The sequence below is a fragment of the Aphelocoma coerulescens genome, chromosome 4 (assembly GCF_041296385.1).
Source record: "Aphelocoma coerulescens isolate FSJ_1873_10779 chromosome 4, UR_Acoe_1.0, whole genome shotgun sequence".
Classification (NCBI taxonomy): domain Eukaryota; kingdom Metazoa; phylum Chordata; class Aves; order Passeriformes; family Corvidae; genus Aphelocoma; species Aphelocoma coerulescens.
Window position 1 is genome coordinate 78,949,173 of NC_091017.1, and position 23,389 is coordinate 78,972,561.

Sequence of the window (23,389 nt, forward strand, 5' to 3'; positions counted from 1 at the left end):
GATGCAGAGCCCAGCCTGGCCCCCCCCGCGCTGTTTGCACAGCAAACTGCAATTGTGTGGGGGATTAAGGGGGCTCCAGGGGAGGCCAAGGAGCCTTGTTGACAAATCCGGGTGGAAATCCGGCACCATCAATTCCGCGGGCGCCTCTGGATTTGGCAATGACACCGCGTGTGACTTTCCTGCTGGGCAGATGGAGGGGCGCTGACCCGCCCCGCATCGGGGGGCAGATGGTGAGAAAAGGGGCACCCACAGAGGCGCTGGTGGCCCTGGGGATGCTGCAACCCCCCGGAGTGGATTCCAGGGGGAACTCGGAGGAGTTTGGTCCTGCTGTCCCGAAATCAGCATGTGAACGACAAATCTCCCCCTTCCCATCGTCCCCAGCCCTGCTGTCCCTTGGGACACGTCCCACACCGACACCCAAGGCTCAGCCAGAGCTTGCGTGGCTCCATGGCACCGAGGCACGGAGAGGGGACAGCTCATCACCCCCCTTTATCCATTGGGATCAACCTCCGTGATAAACATCCTGGGAAAAACCTCCTGACACTGGGGTGTAGCAGCCCCAGAGTGCTCCATCCCGGTGTGTCCCATCCCACTGTCCCATCCCAGTATAACCCACCCTGGTGTGTCCCATCCCAGCGTGTCTGACCATGGTGTGTCCCAGCCCACAGGGCTATCCTAGTGTGTCCCACCCTCACACGTGTGTCCCACCCCATTATGTCCCATCCCCTATGCCAGTATGTCCCAGTCTGGTGTCTCCCAGCCCATTGCACCAGCCCAGAGTGTCCCACTCTGGTGTGTCCTTTTCTGGTGTGTCCCCTCCCACTGTCCCCATCCTGCTGTCCCATCCCAGTGTCCCCACCTCAGTGACCCCATCCCAGTGTCCCCACCTCACTGTCCCATCCCTGCTGTCCCCATCCCACTCTCCCCATCCCACTCCCCCCTTCCCACTCTCCCCATCCCACTCTCCCCATCCCACTCCCCCCTTCCCACTGTCCCATCCCTGCTGTCCCCTCCCGGTGCCGCCGGGGCGCAGCGCGGTCTGGGATCGCCCTCTGGCGGTCACTGAGGGAACGGCTCCGCCGGGACCCCACTGGGATCTCCTGGGATCCTCACTGGGACCTCACTGGGACCTCACTGGGACCTCCTGGGACCTCACTGGGATCTCCTGGGATCCTCACTGGGACCTCACTGGGACCTCACTGGGATCTCCTGGGATCCTCACTGGGATCTCCTGGGACCTCACTGGGACCTCACTGGGATACTCCTGGGACCTCACCAGGACCCCCCTGGGACCCTGCCCTGGGATCCTCCCCTGCAGCACCTCCCAGTCGGGATCCTCTGAGATCCGCTGCCTGGGAGGCTTTGTAACTGGGATCCCAATAACTGGGATCTCTGGATACACTCAGCAGGATCGGCCCTAACTGGCATTCCCAGTAATTAGCAGCCTGTTAATTGGGATGGATGGTGACAGGACCCTCTTTATCTGGCAGCTGACTGGAGTTTTGCCAGCTGGGATGTTCCCTAACTGGGATCCCTGCTAACTGGGATGCTCACTAACTGGGATGTTCCCTAACTGGGATCCCTGCTAACTGGGATGCTCACTAACTGGGATGTTCTCTAACTGGGATCCCTGCTAACTGGGATGCTCACTAACTGGGATGTTCCCTAACTGGGATCCCTGCTAACTGGGGTGCTCACTAACTGGGATGTTCCCTAACTGGGATCCCTGCTAACTGGGATGCTCACTAACTGGGATGTTCCCTAACTGGGATCCCTGCTAACTGGGGTGCTCACTAACTGGGATGTTCCCTAACTGGGGTGCCCCGGGTCCCTGTGGGTCAGAGATGCTCAGCACTTCAGGTGCCTTTGGAAATCAGACCCAGATTCTCCAAAAAGCGGGTTTTTTGCTGGAAGTGGCTCCTTCGGCACCTCCAGCATCCGAAGGAGTTTGGGTACAGAGCAGGTCCCAAGCAGAGTGGGAAGGGCAGGAGAACCCCAGTTCCAAAAGCCCCAAAACAAAATAAGGAAGATTATGGAGGAAAAAAAAATCATCGCTTTTCCTTCAGGTGCGTGGAAAACGCTTTAAACATTACATACCCCTGCAGCCTCAGTTCCTGAGGGATCCATCCCAGCCCTGGGAAACCCATCCCATTCCTGGGATGGGTTCAAACACAGCCCTGGGGGGGACCTGTCCCATCCCAGCCCTGGGGGACCCTTCCCAGCCCCAGGGGGACCCTTCCCAGCCCCAGGGGGACCCTTCCCAGCACCCAGCTGCCCAGCTCTGCTGCAGGACACCCCCAGTCTGGGGTTTGGGGCATATTCTCTCCCGTATCATTCAGCTACAGATGTCATTATTTGCAGAAATTCCTCTGTTGGAGCTCTCAGCTTCCAAAAGCTCCTGCACAAGGAGTTTCTCGGGTCAGGGAAATCTGCCAGGCTTTAAAAATAGTTTTTTCCTTATTTTTTCTGCCTTTGCACCCTCGGACAGCCGGGGTGACCTGTGCACGTCCAAGTCCTGCTTGGGAAAAGCTCCCTGGAGCTGGGTCAGGCCTGTGGAGTGAAGCAGTGGAGCTGCATATCTTGGGATGCTTAAAGGAGGGCTTTGCTCTGCATCCCAAACCCAGGTGTGAGACCTTTAATAACCATAAAAAAAGAGAGGATTTTCTTGGGGGAGGATGTGGAATTCCGATAAAATGATCCCACAAGGGACGAGGGTCAGGTCTGGATCCTCCTCAGCCACTTGATGGCAGTGGGTATCCAAACACTTCCCTTTTTTCCAGTCATTTCAGCTGAATTGGTGGAAAAGTCCCTTTTTCCTGCAAACTGGAGGTGTCCACGGCCCCCAGTGCAGGGCTGGCAGTCGGATGCAAAGGGATTTTGTGGGTGAAAGGCTCTGGGAGCCGGGATGGACAGATGGACAATGGACAGATGGACAATGATCAGAGGGAATGCTGCAGGACAGAGATGGGCACAAACCCGAGGCGGGTCCTGGGGCTCCGGGATCACCCCGAGCCTGTCCAGGGGTCCTGGAGGCTCCGTCCCTCTGCAATCCACACCTGCCCAGACGCCTGGCCCAGGACTAATGAGCAGCTTTGTCATTAATTAGCTCAGGAGCCGGAGCCTTGGGCAATTACACCTCAAAATGAGGCAGGAGCCATCCCTGGATTCACATCCCGCTCCTGGATCCCGGCCTGCTGCAAGGGGACATTGGGTTTGTGGGCAGTGACCCCAATTCCTGCCCTCCCTGCCCCTTGGCTGCACAGCAGCACCTCCCCAAATTTCTGACACCTCCCTTCCATCTCTCCAGGACAGGAGTCTCCCACCTGGAAAAGAACTGAAGGGTACCGAACAACTACTGGGTACCTCTATCCCCTTTGTGCCCCAAATCATCCAGATCCCAACCCCACGGATCCCAAATACCACTGGGTCCCAGTATCCCTATTTTAGCCCAATATCAGCCGGATTCCAACCCAATGGATCCCAGAGAACCACTGGGCACCAACCAGGATCCCCATTTCAGCTCCAGATCATGTGATCCCTATCCCCATGGATCCCAAAGTACCACTGGGCTCCAGTATCCCCATTTCGGCCCCATATCATCTGGATCCTGATCCCACAGGTGCTCAGGGATCCTGATCACCCCCATCCTGGGACCACCCGGCTGTGTGAGGGTTCCTGGGGTGTTTGCTGAGCTCCATCAGAGGAGAGGAAAAAGGAATAAAAAAGGGAAAGTGCCTCCTATCCAAACACAGCCGAGCCCACCGAGGGCCTGCTGCCTTTTTATCTTCCCAAGGCCATAATTAAGACCCAGTAACACCAAATCTGCCGCCCTTTCATCTCTGCCCCCTCCCCAGGGCCTTTACTCACCCCCACCGCAGTGGCAGCGGGATGGGGTCCCTGTGCTGCTCCAGGGGATGTGGCATCACCCCAGCACGGTGCCCACCGCAGGATTTTATGGATTTTTGGTGCACAGACCCCGCCCTGGGAGCCTTCACCTGCAGGCTCCGGGCTGGGGGTGCCCCAGTGCCGTGGATCTGGGGGTCCCGGTGTCCATCTCCATCCCCGAGGAGCCGGGAAGCCGCAGAGCGGGGGATGCTCCTGGCCCGGGCACCGCCCCGTAATGACTTTCCCAGCTCCGGAGCGATGCTCGGGGTCATTCCCACCTTGGAGCGCGGCAGGTTCTGGGTCTGTCCCTCGGGAGGGCCGAACGAGGGGGCTGCTGTGGCGCAGATGTGGCCCCGGCCCGACTCCCCCGCGCCCCATTTCCTCTCCAATAAAGCCCCGAGCCCCGGGGGAGGCTTTGACCGGGGCCCGCCCCCCGCCGCGCCGGCCGAGGTGTGACTTTTCCCAGCTCATTAGGAAAACTGCGGGATTTTTAGGAATCTCAGACCCTAATGACCATCTGAATCCCATCAGCCGAGCGGGCCGAGCTCGGGGGTGCAAGGAGAGCCCCCCGCCTCTGCCACCGCCACCGGGGCATCCCTGGGCCTGTCCCGTCCCCTCGCTGGCCCGGGGTGTATTGACCCCCCCAAAAGCAGCTGGGCAGGGGGTGCAGGCTGGGGAGAGAGTTCCGAGTGCCAAGGGGGACCCCAAGTCTCCCCCGGGAATTTGGTGGCCTTGGGGTGACGCTGGGTGCCCCATGGTGTCCCCTGGGCACCTGGATCCTCCTGCCTGACTAATTCAGGGCCAATGTCACCCTGTGGGAGGACACGGGGGGGTCTCTGCCCCAGGGGCGGGGGGACATGGGGGGGAAAACCCCAAAGAAAGGCAGGGGAACACGGGGGGACACCCAGTCAAGGGCAGGGGGACATGGGACAACATCTCACTTGGGGGCAGGGGGCTTGGGGGGCATCATTCCCATCGAGGGTAAGGTGACACAGAGGGACACCCAGTCAAGGGCAGGGGGACATGGATCCCTGAGCACCTGTGGGATGGGGATCCAGGTGATATGGGGCCGAAATGGGGATACTGGAACACAGTGGTACTTTGAGATCCACTGAAGGCACAGGGACATGGACGGGAGCAATCAAGAGCAGGGGGACACGGAAGGGGACACCCTGTACCGAGGGCAGGGGGCACGGAAGGGGACACCCTGTACCGAGGGCAGGGGGCACGGCGAGGGGACACCCTGTACCGAGGGCAGGGGGCACGGCGAGGGGACACCCTGTATCGAGGGCAGGGGGCACGGCGAGGGGACACCCTATAGAGGGCAGGGGGCACGGCGAGGGGACACCCTGTACCGAGGGCAGGGGGCACGGCGAGGGGCCATCCCCGCCGAGGGCAGAGGGCCAAGGAGGGGACGCGGAGCGGGTGCCGGGCGGGGCGGGGGCGGTGCCGCGGTCCCGCCCCGGTGCCCCCGGGCCCTATAAAGGCGCGGGCGGCGCTGCCCCGCGGCCCCGCGATGCCGCCCCCGGCCCCGGCCCCGGCGCCCCCCGCCCGCCCCGGCCGCTCCTTCACCATCGCGGCGCTGCTGGGCCGCGCCTCGCCCCCCCCGCCGGCCCCGCCGCCGCTCTGGGGGTGCCCCCCGGCCCCCGGGCCGCCGCTGCCGCCGCTCTGCGCCCCCGGCTGCGGGGTCCCCCCCGCCTGGGCCGCCCGGCTCGGGGCTACAGGTACCGCTCCCCCGAACCCGCACCGGGACCCCTCCTGCTCCCGGGGCCGCCCCGCAGTGGGGGCCGCGGCCTGACCCCCAAGGGGAGGCCCTTCTCCCCCGGGGACCCACATCCGCCTCTCCCGGGGCACCCCCACTGCGGACCTCCTTCCTGCTTCCACAGGGGAGGCCCTCTCTTCCCGGGGGGATCCCCGTCCTCCTCTCCTGAGGAACACCCCGCAATGGGGACCTTCCTCCCCGGGGGCACTTGTCCACCTCTCCCGTGGGGACACCCCCAATGGGGACCTCCTTCCACCACACCTAGGGGAGTCCTTTGGCCTCGCCAAATACGGGGCGCCACTGATGGGATCTCTTCCAGAGGGATCCACACCCCCCTCTCCAGCGGGGACATCTCCAAATGGGGACCTCCTTCCAATCCCTTCAAGGGGGCACCCTTGGCTGCCTCTCCCAGGGACCCCTCTCTAGGGGACTTTTTCCAGTGATGGTCCTGTCCACTTCTCCCATGGGAACGTCTCCAAACAGGGGCCTGAATCCACCTCTCCCGTGGGGACATCTGCAAATGGGGATCTTCTTTCACCTCTCCAAGGGGGGATCCCTCTGCAGGGATCTGTTCCAGGAGAATCCGTGCCCATCTCTCTGGGACACCCCCAGAAGGGACATTTCCAAATGGGGGAGCCCCTTCCACCTCTTCATGGCAAATTCCCTCAAAGGGATTTTTTCCATGAGGGACCTGTATCCACCTCTCCAAGGAGACCCTCAGCAAATGGGGGACCCTCTCCAAAACCAAACCTCTTTGAAGGGGACACCTCCAAATGGGGAGATTCCTTCTGCCTCTCCAGGAAAGAAGCTCCCAAGGAGGGACCCCGCTCTAGAGGGGACCCCTCCAAGGGCTCTTCTCCACCCTGACCCCTCTCTGTGTCACCTTCAGGCTTCCTGATCTCCAAGTGTTGCTTCCCCCTGTTCAAAGCCAAGCCTAGCAAAGCCAAGCGTGTCCGGACCATCTTCAGCAGCGAGCAGCTGGCGCGGCTGGAGCAGGAGTTTGCTCGGCAGCAGTACCTGGTGGGGCAGGAGCGCTGCCTGCTCGCCTCCTCCCTGCACCTCACCGAGGAGCAGGTGAGCTCCAGCTCCTGCTGCTGCCACCAGCAGCTCTAGGGAGGCTCCCCAGGGAGCTGGGACGTGTCCCTCAGCCCCAGGGGTGCTGATTGCAGAGGTTCCATTAAGAGGGTGGTGGATCACAGGTGGGGAAACTGAGGCACAATGTGGCTGTCCAAGAGCCAGGAACTTGTCTCTCTCTTAAGGCTGGACTTTTCCACCACTGGCAGGTCCAGCTCCTGGGAGGCAGGGAGCAGTTTTCCATCTTGTCAGGGATAGACGGGATGCTGCCTGAGCCCAGGGGTCCATGGAGCAGCCAAGTTGGAGTGGGAGTGTGGAAGGGAATTGGTGGACTCACCATCCTTGAAAGTGTTCAAAAACCCGTGGTGTGGCACCTGGGGACATGGTTCAGTGGTGAACGTGGCAGTGCTGGGTTCATGGTTGGACTCAATGACCTTTCCAAACGTACTAATCCTATGATTCTGTGATTCCAAGGTGAAAGTCTGGTTCCAAAACCGCAGGATCAAGTGGAGGAAACAAAGCCTGGAACAGCAACAAGCCAAACTGGCCAAAATGGGTTTGGGCACCCCACAGAGGAGCCTGGACTCGCAGAGCCACCACGAGGAGGACAAGGACTTCCCAGCGGAGTCAGGGGATGGCCAGGAGGACACGTCCTCGTCCCCTGGCCCAGGGACAGCCCCTGCACAGACTGTGACAAAGAACTGCTGAGCCACCACGGGGCCCTTTGTCCGTGTGTACTATAGGATGTATCATAGCCGGCAATATCTAATATATACAGGACACGCAGGGCACCCCGGGTTTGGGGGTGAAATAAATTATTTATGCAGCTCCTGGGCTCATCTTTGCAGGAATGACACCCATTCCTGCAGGGCTTGTTCCTGGGAGTGGGAGCCACCTGCAGCCCAGCCACAGCTCATCCCAGAGGTGTTGGGAGCTTGGACATCTCACAGCTCAGGGTCTTCACAGAGCCCCTGAATCCTGGGGAGGATTTGTTCACCACAACCCCCTGCTCTGCCCGCAGCTCACACATCCCACCCGGTGCTGGCTTCCTCTCCAGGGATTTCAGAGCCAGGACAGGAGGGAAAATGCACCTGGAGGCAGAGCTGGTGGGAGCTCTGTGAGCGGAGCTCCTGGGGTGACAGCTGGGCAAGGATTAGCCAAGGTTTAATTTTCATTGCTTGGCTCTGCTTTGGCAGAGGTGGAGGTTTCAAATCCAGTTTTGGGATGGACGCTGAGCAGGGGATGATCCAAAGGTGGTATCCACAGGAAGCTGGGGAGCTCCTTGAGAGGCTCAAGGCAAGTGGGTACCTGGGACCTCCCAGATAAGAGCAGCAGAGGGGGCAATGGGTGCTCAGCTGGGCAGTATCAGCTCCCAGAACTGGATTTTCCCCGTGTCTGTCTGGGTTTGGAGCTGGGGGAAGAAGAGCCTCAGGTGGAGGATTTATTTGGGCAGGTGTGAAACCTGGGGCAAAGAGAGGGGGGACAGTTAAGAAGGGGATGGTGCAAAGAGAGGGGATCAGTGCAAGGAGAGGGGATGAGGCAGAGGAAAGGGGACGATGCCAGGAGAGGGGACAATATCAGGGGAAGGGGATGGTGCATGGAGAGGGGGAATGGTGCCTGGAAAGGGGGATGCTGCAGGAGAAGGGGACAATACAAGAAGGGACAGAGCAAGGAGAAGGGGACGATAGAGGGAAAAGAAAGGGGACAGTGCAAGGAGAGAGGGACAGTGCCAAAAGCAGGGGACGCTGTGACGGAAGCTGCCCTTTGTCCCGGCTGCTGCAGGGATTAGCCGGCACATCTCAAAGAGCCCAAACTGTGCTAATGTCTTCACATGTCTGCCGGGAGCCCGGGCTGGGCGCGGGTTTAACGCGCTAATCCCGCATGCCGGTGGTTCATTACAATCAGCCCCGAGACAAGAGGGCTCACGGGGCTGTTTCAATCTCGCCCGGCCGGGGGCTGAGCTGATTGCGGGAGTTTCGTTGTTCTCAGGACACCTCTAATCCCCCGGGAGCTGGCGGGGCTCAGCCTCGGGCAGGACCGGGCTCCTCCCGGCAGCAGTGGGGGACCCGGCCCCGCTCCGGGGATGCTCCCGCAGGGTCTGCCCGGCTCGGCCCCCCTGCCGGGAATGTCCGACCTGGGAATGATTTAATTAAAACTGCTGGGCTTGATCGGGTTTTAAAGAATTTACTTGTGTATGAGACGGATTAAATCACATCCCTCTGGCACTTTGGGATTTGACCGGGAGGTTTTTGTCATGGGGAGTGATAACCCCTGAGGGGGTGGCCGGGCCCGGGGGGTGCGCGGGCTCAGGATGGCTCTGCTCCCTTGGGACAGCTGGGTCACAGGGAATGCCGTGCCTTGTCCTCCTCACACCCAGTGATTGACCTGTTTGCAGGTTCCTTAGGGTGGGGAAGGGACTTTGGGACAAAGCAGGGATTGCTGCTCCAGTGGGGATGAGAAAAGCCGAGCCCCCAGGTCTGCCCCGATCATGGGATGGAGGTGATGGCTTGCAGAAAAGCTGGATTCATCACGGGCATTTTCTGTCCTGCTAAGCCCCTTGCCAGCCTGGGCATCCTGGAGAGGGGATAGGAATGCAGTTTCCTTCCTCTCAGAGCCATCTCCCTCTCCAATCCTGCTGTCTGCAGCACAGCCCAGCTCCTGGCAGCTCGACTGGGGCACGTGGATTGGGATCGAGTCTCGGCACTGTGATTTGGCACTGGAAAAGAAGGGAGAGAGACGCTTGGGAAGGTCTTGGGCTCGATCGATCCACTTGGGGCAGAGCCTTGGTCCTCTCAGCCCCCCGGAAATCTGTGTATAGAAGAGTGAGAATAAAGAGAGAATAAGAGCTGTGTGTCCTTACCCAAACCCTCCCACATCCCAAAGACCCCGCCAGTCTCTTCCCAATCCATGGCTCTGTGAAAGACGCTGGTTTTTCACCTGTCTGCAAAACCCGAGGTGGCTTTCAGTGACAGATAATTAAAAGGAAGTGAGAATTAAGCAGCTTTATTAAGGGGATAAAGGTTATCTGCCAAAGTTGCAGCGCTGAGCCCTTCCCGGCAAATCCCCTCTCGGCTCCGTAGATAAGTGGGAGGCTCGGAGGACAGGCAGGGTGTGGGATGGGTGAGTGGCTGTATCAGGGAGAGGTGTTTTCCCGGAGGGACTGCATGTGGATCAGATGGGCGGGTGGATGATTGGGATGAATGCGGGGCGCTGGTGAAGAGGTGCAAATGGCTGGCTGGGTAAATGGGATGGGATACGGATGGAGAGACTGGGGAGAGGATAACCAGGTGGAGCCGAGGCACTCGGGCTCTCGGGGTGCCCCTCCCTGCCGTCCTTCCCGCCGGGATTATTCCTGCTGAGCACACGGCCACGGGCGCGCTGCGCTGCCCGCAGGACGGGGCCGCAGGAGCAGCGGGACCCCCGCACCCCAACGCCGTGCCCGGCTGCGCTCCCAGGCACCTTCCCCGGGCTGACCCCATTCGGAGGGGGTCGCTCAATGGCATTAGCGTGTGCCAAGCAAGGCCGGGGCGCCGGGAGGCGCCGGCGGAGGTTCAAGGCAAAGCCCGAGCCGGGCCGGGGGCGGCCGTGCGTGTTCCGGGCTCCATCCCCTCGTGTAATCTTGTTAAATGGTCAGGGAGCATTTCCCTGCTTCTCCCTCCGCGCTAATTCCCGATTGAAACATCAAATAAGTTTCCCGAGGCTGCTGAGCGGCTCTGCCTGGTTTCAGCGGGAATATAAAGAAGACAGCACGAGTAATGGGAGGAAATCCCACAACATCCCATATTTTCCAGACTTTCTGGGATGAATTTACCCCGAGTTGCCTCCCACAACAAGGAGCAAAGGCATCGCATTTTTACATTAAACTCTCGTGGGTGCATGAAAAGAAGGATGAAATGGGGTGACCTGCCTAGAAATGCAGCAGGGGAACGGGTAAACTGAGGAGTAAACTCTATGGAGTGAGCATTGCAGTGACCAAAATCTTCGGATTTAAAAACCCTGGGTTTAAACCAGTCCTGGTGAAATGAGCTGTTACGAAAAAGAGAAAAAAAAAAAAAAAAAAAAAAAAAAAAGATGAAATTTCACCATCTCCCTCTTTGCAAACGGTTTGTGGCAAAAAAGCCACCAAAGCCCCTTGTCTGTGTGGCACTGTCCTCTCAGCGTGGATGGGCCAAGATTTCCCGGACGGGAACCTGGCACCAGACCCGCTCTGCATGGTGCGATTCTGTTTTAAAAGCTAAATAAATCATTAAATAAGTGAGCCCTGATGCTGTGGGATGAATACGGGGATCCTGATGGAAGGTGTGGGACTGGCAGGCCGATAAAGCGCTTCCCAACTCTGCTACAACCTCGTCCTGGCGTTTATTTCGGCTGTGGCGCTCCCGTGCCTCAGTTTCCCCCGCCGCAGGAGCTGGGCGAGCACAGCCTCGGGCACACGGGGTCCGGGCCGGGGCTGACCCCGCTCCCAGCCGGCACCCCCGCGGAGAGCCGAGCCGGATCCAAGCCTTGGATCTGCCCCATCCTTCCCCCACTCCATCTCTATTGATTTAATAAGATGGAGAGGAATTAACGGGGCCGGAGCATTGGAATAATGAAAGATGAACAAAGGGGCAGCGCTAGCAAAGATGCTGCCAGCTTTTAATGATGAGGCCGGGCAGATCCCCCGCCAGTTGTCCCTTTGGAGTGGCGATTAAGAACATACTGTTATTGTTAAGGCCGAGAGATAAATCCCTGCACCGTTTCTGATGTGATCAGCCGGGGCTTCTCCCTACAATTTGTGATCCTATTGTGGACGGTGTTTGCCCTGGGCAAGGAGAGTCTGGGAACCACTTATGAACCATCCTTTGGTCATTAGTCTCCTCATTAGGGGAGAACAATGTGGGAAAAAAAGATAATTGAAGGGAGCAGCGGGCTGATGGTGCACTCAGGCCCGGCCCAGCGCTGCCTCAATGCTTAGTTTGTTTATAATTCCCAATTAATTTTAAATGCGCAGGTTTGGGATGCTCTCGACACCTGGAATTGCAACCCCTGTGAGCAGGGGCTCCCGGGGTGTGCGTGACGGGAGGAGCACGGAGCATCTTGAGTAGTAATTGATTTTTGGGGGTCTCCCAGACTTTGCTGTCCGCTGGATGTAGCCCCATGGAATCACGGAATTCTAAGTTTGGAGGAGACTTTCAGTAAGCCCAACCACACCGTGGACGCAGCTGATGCACTCGAGGCACGCCGTGTCCGGAGGGACCCCAGGCAGCCGGGCAGGGTGAGGGCGGTGGGGTGCAGCACGTCCCGCTCCCTCACCCCACCTCTGGCTGAGATATGGGGCCAGATGTGACAGCGAGGGGTGGGGCACGGAGGAACGAGCCCGCTGGGATCACGGAAATCTCCCCAGGGAAGAGCTGGGGCAGAAGCCGGTCCAGCCCCGCCTGGCTCCGGGGGCTGCCCTCGGCTCCCGCCTGGACATGCCCGCCTGGGGGATGAATCAGCCCGGGCTGGGCGCGGGACCCTGCCCCGGGGAGGACGAGGGGGAAAAGCCGTAATTCCTCAGGATGCTCGATATTATCAAGTGCTAATGAGGCCTGGATGGGGCTGAGGTGCTTTGCAGGCCATTATCCCAAATTAACCTGACAATGAAGCCGGGGAGCGGTGTCTGAAGGGCGGCTCGGGTGTGTATTGGCTGTCTGGGCTGGGGACTGGGGGATGCTGTCCTCTGCCTCCCCCCGGAGCACAAACCAAGGGCCTGGGGCTTGCAAGGGGAATTTTCCACTGCATGAACACAGAATGATGGAATGGTTGGGGCTGGAAGGGACCTTGAAGACCATCTCGTTCCACTGCCTGCCATGGGCAGGGACACGTTCCACTATCCCAGATTGCTGCAAACCTGTCCAGCCTGGCCTCGGACATGTTGAGTGGGCTCCTGGGGAGGTTTGGCAGGCAGGAGACAAAATGAGGTGACAGGGATGGAGCAAATGGGGACAGAGGTCTCTTCAGGCCAGCGTTTGGGACGACATTCTTCTATGAAACTCGCATGTTCCTAACTTCTGCCCATCTCATGTTGCTACTGACACCAGGCTCTGGCAGGGGTCCTTTGGGGGTGGCCTTGCCCTTGTCACCTGGAACCCGGGCTCCCCTTGCACTCCAACACCCTCAGAGTGCAGGGTGCTGCCCTTGCTCCTGTTCTCACCCAGTCTGGGGCTGTTGGTGGGACCCTGCGAGGTGCTGAGGATCCAGAAGGTGACTTGGATCCTCCTGCAACAGGAGAGATGGGATTTGCCAAGAGCAGTCGACTCCGGTACCGTGTTCTGGAGCTCCCTGCAGCCCCCCGGGGCCTGGCTGAGGGTGACAAAGCTGAGGCAGGGTGGCTCCTCGGCACCCACTTCCAGGTGCTCCCGGTGCACCCACGGTTACTACTGTTAGCCAGAGGAATTTATCTTTTCTGGGCGTTACGGTGAAGGATCAGGAATGCATCCATTATCCTCCTTGGAGAAAACCTGTGCTCCCCTTCTCACAGCAAAGATGGATCCCCACTCCCCTCTGCCTAGAGCATTCCGTGGGATCCAGTTTGGAAAGGGACAAATCACCAGCTCAAGGAGCCACGGGGTTTGAGGACATTCCTGATTGCCCATTACTAGTTTATGGATTATTATTTATTGGTACTGCGGATCAGCAGAGGAGAAACCTTTGCAAAAATCTGACATAAGGCCAAAATCTGGTGCTCACAATCCCATTTTTAGGCAATTTTTATTAAAAGACACGAGCTCAGGATTTCAGCCCACTCAGGTTGGTGGTGCTGGGCCAGTTACCCTGATGAGCAGGAGCTGGGCAGCACCGGCCACCCGGGATCCATCCTCTCCCTGACTGAAAGGATGCTCCCGATCCAGGCGATGTTTCCCCGCCGGCAGGAGGACTCACGCCTCGGATTACAGATGCACCAAATCCCCGTCACGTTTTCGCGTGTGCTTGCTGTGGGTTTGGAGAAATTTCCGCCACCTCTTTCGCCCCGCTGGGATGGGTTTGCGGCTGGAGGAGGGATGGAAATGGAGCCGGGCTCTCCTCACCGGCGGAGAGGCGAGGTGTGAAATTTCTCATGGGCAAACAAGTGAGAGCTGCGGGGTGCCCAGAAGAAGGGGGACAGAAAAGATGAAGCGGGGAGGGGGAGAATGAGGAGGAGGAGAGAAAGCAGCAGCCAGGGAGGAACAAAAATCCCTAAAGCACCAACCTGGATTGAAGAGTGGGGCGTTTTCTATGGGGGGATTGTAAAATGCGCTCTCTCTTTCCCCTTGGCAGGGGGGAAAAGGGCCCCCCCTCTATCTGATAGTCATTAGCATCAATTAGCCCCGTTTGAAGTAGGCAACATCTTTGTCTCTTTGCAAAAAAAAGAAATAAAAAAACCTTTCAGGGAGCCCATAATAACATCTGGAGCAGGAGAGGCTGAACTCGAGTTCCCCACTTTCATCTCTTGTCGAGGGACTTGGAATGTTAATGCAGCCTCATTCTTTAATGGAGTTATCAGGAAATGCTTTTCACCTCCTTCCCTTTGCTCAGGGGGGATGTTTACAAAGGGCTGGGGGCTTTTTGGGGGGCTTTTTGGGTTGTTGTTTTGTTGTTGGGATTTTTTTTTACCCCTTCCCTAAGGAACTCCCCCTAAGAGACTCCCCCCCGCCCCTTTTATTTTCTACATTCTTGAAAAACAAAACGGGAATAAAATATAATTAATAGAATACAGTGAATAAAATAAAATAAAATAAAATAAAATAAAATAAAATAAAATAAAATAAAATAAAATAAAATAAAATAAAATAAAATAAAATAAAATAAAATAAAATAAAATAAAATAAAATAAAATAAAATAAAATAACTACCACCAAAAAACCAAAGAGGATCAGATCCCATCCTTTCATCTCCCTTCTCTGGAGGGGCTGGGGCTGGTGGCTGGAGCTGGTGTGGGCAGGGGAGGTGGGGGTCCCGGCCCAAGCCCCCTGCTCTGCCTGGCTGCTGGGTGCTACATTTCCCAAGTCATTACCAGCGGGTGAAAAGTTCCAGCTTTCCCACCAAAATGCATTAGCTGAGCACACAGCACTAATGGGAAACAGGACGCATCATTAGGCAGCGCCTGCGGCCGAGCAGGAGAAGCCAAAGGGAAAAGTCAGCTGGGGTTTGGCGGGTGGTGCATCCGTCTGTCCATCCCAGCGGCTCCTTGTCCATCCCAGCAGCTCCCTGTCCATCCCAGCGGCTCCTTGTCCATCCCAGCAGCTCCCTGTCCATCCCAGCAGCTCCCTGTCCATCCCAGCGGCTCCCTGTCCATCCCAGCGGCTCCCCATCCACCCCAGTGGCTCCCTGTCCATCCCAGCAGCTCCCTGTCCATCCCAGCGGCTCCCTGTCCATCCCAGCAGCTCCCCACCCATCCCAGCGGCTCCTTGTCCATCCCAGCAGCTCCCTGTCCATCCCAGCAGCTCCCTGTCCATCCCAGCGGCTCCCTGTCCATCCCAGTGGCTCCCCGTCCATCCTGGCAGCTCCCCACCCATCCCAGCAGCTCCCTGTCCATCCCAGCAACTCCTTGTCCATCCTGGCACCTCCCTGTCCATTCCAGCAGCTCCCTGTCCATCCCAGCATCTCCCCATCCATCCCAGTGACTCCTTGTCCATCCTGGCAGCTCCCTGTCCATCTGTCTGTCCACCCATCCTGCCAGGGGGATCCATCAGCACCCCTGCCCTGCCCTGCCCGCCCATCCCAACAACCTCAACACAAATCCTTTAACAACTGCAGCAGCTCTGACATCGCTTTCCGTGGGAGTCACAGCACCAGTCAGGATTCATTATAACGAGCAAAAATCATGAATTGATTTAACAAGCTTTTAATAAAACAACCCAAAACCTCATCTAATGACACCAGTGTTCAATCCCACACACCCTCTGTGCCAGCAAAGCCGGGAGCTGTGAATCTCCAAGGATTTTTTTTTTCCAAGGTGTCTTGTTTTTTGGGAGAGGCTTCAGCACTCGCCCAGCTTTGAACGTGTGATTCCAATTAAGGCCGTGGTTCCACGGCAGCGGGATCAGAGCTGCCTGTTTGGATAGAGAGCAATAAAGCAGCAGCTGTATTTATTCACTTATTTGGAAGCTGCTGGGGAAGACAGGATGCTAAAAGGCAGGAAAAAACGTGTTTTAAAGGCAAACTTAAGGGACTCTTTTGTCTCCTGCGGGCATCCTCCTCCCTGAGGATCCTGTAGCTATCACCAGGGTGCTTCCTCGTGAGCAGGATAATCCTGCCTGTGTATTCCCATCTGCTTTGAAATGCTCAAAAATACAGAGATTTTGATAATTATTTCTATGGATTGTGCAGGGAAAAGAAACTTTAAATGGCATGAATCCCTATTTAAGGCAGGATTTACTGGATATGGCTCGTGAGCCTGTGCATGCAGGGATGGTTAATGCTGGGTTATTAAACCACAGGGGATTTTTGCTCTGTGTTTATTAACCTGGAGACTCCAGGATTTCTCTGTGTTTGCAGATGCTGGAGTGAATTTCCAGTGAGAATTTGTTGGGATTTGAGCAGGAATCCCACCTGGGAGAGGTGTCTGTGCCATCCACAGCTCCCCATCAGCCGGCGTGGCTGTGCCTGGTCCATGGGTGTCACACAGGGACGGCACCGGTTCCATTTCCAGAGCACAGTCACCTCGGACCCTGTGCGAGCTCCCGAGGCGCTTGTCCATATCCCAGATATTCCGACACACTCTGGCACACCTGGACAGGTACAGACACATCCCCCTTGGCACAGGGGCACGACATGCTGGCACAGCGCATCCTGGGGCCCATGCCCTGAGGAGTGTGGCTGGGGGATGGTGTGGGGGCTCCTGTGAGGCCTGCGGATGTCAGGGGCAGTTTGGGAATGGGGCTTGGGGGATACCGAAGGTGTCCCTGTGGGTGTCCGTGGGGAAGGAATTGGTGCTGGTGTGATGTGTCCATTGGGAAGGAGGTTGGGTGTTGTTTTGGATGTCTCTGAGGAAGGAGCAGGTAGTGGTGTGGGGGGCCATGAGGAGGGAACCATTATCCATGGGGCAGCCATGGGGAAGGAGGCAGTGTCGGTGTGGTGGTCCACGGGGAAAGAGCACAGGTCACTGTAGGGGAAGATACAGGTGTCCACATGGTGACAGTGGAGGTGACAGCAGGGAAAGAGGGGTGTCTGTGGGGGTGCTAGGGTGGAAGCAGGGGTGTCTGTGGGGTGTCAGTAGGGGAGCAGGGATGTCAGTGGGGAAGCAGGGGTGCCTGTGGGGTGTCAGTAGGGGAGCAGGGATGTCAGTGGGGAAGCAGGGGTGGCTGTGGGGTGTCAGCATGGAAGCAGGGGTGCCTGCGAGGTGCTCTGGCAGCCGGCGGGGTGTGCGCAGCCCCCGCCGCCCCCCCGCCGCCGCTTTGCATAGGATCGCGGCTGTCCCCGGCCCCCGCCCTCCATATAAGCGGCCGGGGCGGCGGCGGCCCCACCGGCCCGGCCATGCTGCAGAGCCCGGCGCTCCCCCGGCCCGGGCCGCCGCCCCCCAAGACCCCGTTCCACATCGAAGCGCTGCTCGCCCGGGAGCCGCCTCGCCGCGGCCCCGCCGCCCCTGTGAGCCCCGGGCCGGCCCCGCGCTGGCCCTCAGCGGGACCCGCACCGGCCCCGGCAGCGCCACCGGCAGCGGGGCTGGGGCTGGGGCCGCTGCCCGGCGCCTGGGGCTGGGGCTGGGGCTGGCCCGGTGCAGGTGAGCGGGGTCCGGCCGGGCGGGGGTGCGGGGCCGGGCGCGGAGCGGGGGATGCGGGGATGCGGGAGCCGCCGGCGGGCGCTCGGCCGGCACCGCCCCGCTGGGAAGGGACGGGGTCTGGGTCGCCGCAAAGCGCTCCGTTCCCCCGCTGCCGCTGCAGTTCGATTCCCCGCAGCCCCCGGAGCAGCCCCGAGCTGAAGCGTTGGGCTGCGGCTGGGGGACATGGAGAGGGAGAGGGAAAACTTTCCTTCGAGGTTTTTTTCTCCTCTGTAAGTGATCAATATAGCGAGTCCTAACAATGAACGTTTTACCTGGGTTTTTTTTTTTCTGTTTATTTGGGTTTTTTTTTTTATGTTGCGAGGCAGTTTCTAACACACCTGCTGTCTCTGAACACTTTGAGAAAGAGCCTGGGGTTGATTCCTAAAGACGCTACGGGATTTTACTAATCCATCATTCAGTCCCCAGCCCAGAAACTGGTGCAGAATATCCAAACTCACTGTTTATATTTGAGATGGAGACAAACACTTGGAGTAGATTTAATAGTAAAAGACTAAACACAGCTAAAAAGACTATTCCAGCGCCTGGGCTGGTGGAAGGTGTCGGAGGTTGGAACTGTGGGTGATCCTTAAGGACCCTTCCAACCCAAAGCAGTCTGTGATTCTGTGAGGTTTTACGGCTGACTTTACACACACTGGCATTTATTTCTGCTTTCATACATCAGGAAGGCACTTCACTGCCAGACTTTTAATCAAAAACCTGCTGTAATTTCCCAAAGCCTCGCTCCAAAAATTAATTTCTTCACCTCTGCTTCTGTGTGGGTCCCTCTTCTCCCAAATTTGCCCTGATCCCTCTCTAATTTTCCTTTCTCTGCAATTTTTCACTCACAGAAGTGAAACTGCCTAGCGTTTTGTGGCACCTGGCTCTCAAAACTTCATATTTTTAGTGCAGAAGCATCTAAGGAAAAATGTTTTTGCTGATCTGTGGGTAAAATTTAGTGTGGTGATGGATGATACTGCCTGATCCATCAGGCTCTATTTTCACTGTAACTTTGCAAGGACAATGATCAATTGATTTTAACAAAATATCTCTATTCAGAGTTTGTTTTTTTTTGAAATTAAGTATTCCTTTTTAGCATTCAGAGTGTGATCTTGCTGTTGTCCAGGCAAAACCTGCAGCCAGGCCCATATTCCATGTGTACAAGCAACTCCAGATTTGATCCTGATGCTACAATATTCAGATACCAAAAGTATTTGCTGATCTTTCATTAAGTACTTAGCACAACTATTTTATATATTATTTCTTTCACGAGACAGCATCTGCAGAATTGTGTTAATCTTTGTATTATATCAAACATACAGGTATGAAAACACAGTTAAACAATTTGCAGAGCTATTTCCACTCAGCATTTCATGTTGGAAATTACACTTGCCATTATCCCAGTGTTAAAATAGAAACAAAAAGTGATGGGTGAAATGATTTTAATGATGAAAATAGTTTTAGGTGCAATTACAGCTGTTAAGCTGTCAGGTCTCCATCCCACAAATCCTTGAACACACGCAGAACTTACACCCAATTAATGAAAATAAGTAGGTCAAGGTGCAGGTTTGTGCCTGGAGAACGTGACAACGTCAGTCATTAAAGGAGAGATAAGTAGCAGGTGTGAATGGGGATCATTATGTGCAGTATTTCCATAAAACTTAGAGCAACCTGGCTGGCCACAATATTTTGGAACAGCAGAGATGGGGAGCCCTAATGGCCTGGTGCTGCCAGTGCGTTCAGTGCTTTCCACATGGAAAATCCCACCGGTTCTTATTAGTGGATTATTTTAAAGTGAATCTGTGGTGCCAGCAGTGCTGGCCTTCCCTGCCTCCTAAACCCTCCACGCTGTGCTGTGAGCCCTGGAGGAGTTCTCCAGCGCAATCACCTGGGCATGGCATCGCAGAATGCTTGGGCTTGGAAGGGATTTTCAAGGACCAACCCCTCTGCAGTGAGCAGGGACATCACCTGGATCAGGGAGGGTGAGGGATGAGGAAGGGGAGACGCCACTGCTCTCAGTCAGGTGCCAGCTGGTGCCGAGGTAGTGCTGGTGTTGGATTGTATGTTAATTTATGCTAATTACGGTTATCCCCGGGCCACAGCTGGAGAGGAGACAGAGGCCAGATACACTTGTTAGTCCTGCTAAATCCTCGGCACCCTGGGAACTTTATTGGGAACAGAGGTGCAGGATGTGGTCCTGCATGAGCGCTGGATCCTGGACACTGAGCCCATGTGCCAAGGGAAGGGTAAAATCAGGGGCCAGTCTGGGGTAAACTCCCCCAAACTTTGAACATTTGTGATTTGGGGCTTCATGAGACAGAGATGGGATTTTTGTTCTGCAGCTCTTGATGCAATTTATTATCCTGTTACAAAGATCCTGAGCAGGCAGAGGACAAATTCTGCCCACCTCACTGAGTGCTGATCTCTTTGGGTCTGGTGGCATGTCCAGGATTGTCCTTGGTGGACCCTGAGGGTAAAACCATAGGACAGGCCCTCAAAAGATCTTCTGCTCCAGCTTTTCGTGGGAAAGGGAGCCTAGATGAGGTTATGTAGTCAGGGACATCCCTGCTGGTTTTGCTGCTTTCTCCCTTAGTGCAGACCCCTTCAATTTTTGCTGCTTTCTCACAGGTCTGGAGCTGTCTCACTGTGTCGGGACCAACTCGCTGGGCCCCGCTGGGCCTTGGAGGTCGGGGGGGCCCTGCAAGATGAAGAGGGTCCGCACAGTCTTCAAACCAGAGCAGCTGGAGCGGCTGGAGCAGGAGTTCCTGAAGCAGCAGTACATGGTGGGCACAGAGAGGGTGGACCTGGCTGCAACTCTGCATCTCACAGAGACTCAGGTAAGGGATGTGGGAGCTGGGCTGGTGAACTGATCCTGGGGCTGCTCTGTGGTGATGTTCCTGCTGGGAAGCGTGGTGGGAGGAGGACATGGTGCAAAGTGACCCGTGGGACACCCTGCTGCCAGGTGACATTGAAGAGATGTGCCTGGAGTTTGGATGGTTTCTGGATAAGATTTCTGAATCCATGAAGTGGAACAAAAAGCATTCAGGAGCACAGCCCTACTGTGCTTTAGAGTTCGAGCTGGGTTGGTTGATGTGTCTGCGTTGTTACGATCCTCTGGACACTGTGTTTCAAGGGTCCTTTCATGACACTGGATATAACTCTTTCCCTGCTCTTCCCAAGGAGTTCCTGCTCCTCCCACAATAAACTGCTTGTTTAGTGTGGAAAGAACGAGCCAGGTGATCTTCCACAGTGGGATCTAAATTCAGCTGGGGAAAAGAGAGAGCAAAGCAAGGCCAGTTCTGGGGGGACAAGGGATAATTATTGGCGGTCTCATCATGTCCTCTGGCAGCTGCAGTCCTGGGGATGGGTTCAGGGGCTCCTTAGGAAGCTGCTGCCTTCACTTCCCTGGCCAGAATCTCCTCCGTGCAGCTGCATCCCCCTCTCCCCGATCCTTTCCCATCACCGCTCTGCCCTCCGTTGTTTCACCTCCTCCTATTCTCATTCACTATTCCCTGAGGGAATAATGCATGTCTCCATTTCAAGGAACTCTGCTTTTTGGGGATATCCACCTCAGAAGCATGTGGTATTGGAAAAGGGCTCCTGGAGCCCTTGGATTAAGCTGTCGTGCCTTTCTCATCCAGGTGAAAGTCTGGTTCCAGAACCGGAGGATCAAGTGGAGGAAGCAGAGCATGGAGCAGAAAGCAGCAAAGCTGTCACAATTTGGGGTGATCCAGCCTGCCAGTGCCGACTCCACAGACAGCAAGGAGAACGAGGAGGACACCGTGGACGTGGAGCTTTGAGCAGCCGAGGAGATCAGGCTGGTTTTTGATGCCTGGGGATGTGTCTGTGCCGCTTTGGTCCAAGCGAGACTCATCTGAGAGCTGGAGCTACAGGACTAAACTGCAGCCAGCTGGAGGGAACCCCCCTGAATTTCTTCGGCTGCTGTTTGGTAGCTCTGTGCTGTAACTCCTGGGGCTTCATCACTTGATGGCAGGTGATCTCCTGTTTGCTCTTGAAGCACCAAGACACACAAAAAAATTCCAGCAGAGAGACTGGGGTGACAATCAGGGTATCTCTGGTGCTGGGGTGACAGAGGGTAACTTTGATGTTGGGGTGATAATCAGAGAGTCTCTGATGCTGGGCAGACAATCGGATGCTGTCTCTGATTGCTCTGAGCACAAGGGCATTTAAAACCAGGGTCACATATGTTACGTGTGGCAGTGTGCTCCAAGGAGTGAGGAGAATCTCCCTGATTGCTTTTCCTTAACTTGACTCCCGTGTTTGATGCTCAGATCAATCACAACCAAAAACCCCCAGACTGGGAAGCCCTTTGCTCCCACCTGCAGACCCATTGCTCCTGCAATGCGATGAGCAGGGTCTGATCCTGCCCTGGAGCAGAAGTGCCTCCTCTTGTCAGTGCCTTGGTTTACCTGTGCCTTTTTTACGGCTTCCCAAACCTGGATTCAGAGCCCAGTGGTCTCTGTCCCCTGGCACTGCCGTCCTTGCCCGAGGTGTGTACGCTGCTGCTGCTGCTGCAGGGAGCAGGCCCCGGGCTGGCCGAGGTGCAGGGAGGGAGGCTGCTGTAAAACCAGCTTCCCAACACCTCTGCTGCTTCAGACGACCCCCTGCCCCGCGTCCAGATGTGCCATTCTGGCCAGACAGCAGCTGCTCTGTTCTCTCCTCATTATCCGTGCAGGTGCCCTGGGACACAGCACCTGGAGCGCTTGGAGCACATCTGCAGTGGCCCAATGCAGTTACCAGCTGGATTTCTGGGGGGGGAGGGAGGGCTTTGGGGGGTCAGGACTAAGGACTCAGGCTGTCACCTTGCCTTGCTACAGCTGCTCAGGGTAGCAGCCACCACAGTCCGTCAGCTCAGGATAATTCTGTCTCTTCCTGACCTAGAACACTGTATATCACTCTACTCTTATATTGTTATTTATAGAAATATCTTTTTTTTTTTTTGCCTTAATAAGTGTCACTTATTTATTTACCTTAATAAAAATAAAGTTAATTTTAAAAAGAGAGATGGAATGAGTGTCAAAAAAAACCAGAAGGAAAAATTTCCAAGTACTCGCTTTAATGTTAAATTGAAATTAGTAACAAAAAAATTAAACCAAATGTATTTTCATCCTTCTCAAAAGAGTTTGAGGATTTTTTTCTTAATAAACTGTTTTGGACAAAAGATATACTAAAGATCTTTTTTTCAATTGATTGATGACCCCATATCAAAGTAGATGAAGGGAGTTATTAACTCTGGGCTGGTTCCTGCAGAGATGAAACTACATTTTCATTAAGACAAGTCATGCCTGGTGAGTATGGGGTGCTCAGGCTCCTGGAGAACAAGGACCTGTGTCTGCAGGTGGATCTGGCCAAGCCCTCTTTGCAGCTCCTGCTCTGCCAGCCTGAGGGGCTGGAGCGAGTCCAGGAGGGGAACGGAGCTGGGAAGGCTCTGGAGCCCCAGGAGCGGCTGAGGGAGCTGGAAAGGGGCTCAGGCTGGAGCAAAGGAGGCTCCGGGGGGACCTTGTGGCTCTGCACAAGTCCCTGACAGGAGGGGGCAGCCGGGGGGGTCGGGCTCTGCTCCCAGGGAACAGGGACAGGAGGAGAGGAATCACAGAATCACTGAGGCTGGAAAATCCCTCCAGGGTCACTGAGTCCAAGCTGTGCCTGATCCCCACCTTGTCCCCAGCCCAGAGCACTGAGTGCCACGTCCAGGCCTTCCCTGGACACCTCCAGGGATGGGGACACCAAACCGCCCCGGGCAGCCCCGTCCAATGCCCATTCCACTGTTTCCATGAAGAAATCACTGTGGAAACTGCCTCAGGTTGTGACAGGGGAAGTTTATATGGGATAATGGGGAAAATTCATTCACGGAAAGGGCTGTCCAGCCCTGGCACAGCTGCCCAGGGCAGTGG

General features: G+C 56.4%; 2 protein-coding genes across 2 annotated transcripts; both read left to right on the forward strand.

Annotated features, from left to right (window-relative positions):
• Window positions 1-5,401: 5,401 nt before the first annotated feature.
• On the forward strand, window positions 5,402-8,182 carry LOC138109211 (homeobox protein not2-like). Its single transcript, XM_069012286.1, has 3 exons — window positions 5,402-5,609; window positions 6,537-6,721; window positions 7,196-8,182. Exons 1-3 carry the CDS (start codon window positions 5,402-5,404, stop codon window positions 7,427-7,429), a joined length of 627 nt encoding a protein of 208 aa, XP_068868387.1. The 3' UTR covers window positions 7,430-8,182.
• Window positions 8,183-20,113: 11,931 nt separating this feature from the next.
• Window positions 20,114-21,277, forward strand: LOC138109212 (homeobox protein not2-like). The gene is made up of 2 exons (XM_069012288.1): window positions 20,114-20,314; window positions 21,119-21,277. The coding sequence occupies exons 1-2, from the start codon at window positions 20,183-20,185 to the stop codon at window positions 21,275-21,277; spliced, it is 291 nt and encodes a 96-aa protein (XP_068868389.1). The 5' UTR covers window positions 20,114-20,182.
• The last annotated feature ends 2,112 nt before the right edge of the window (window positions 21,278-23,389 follow it).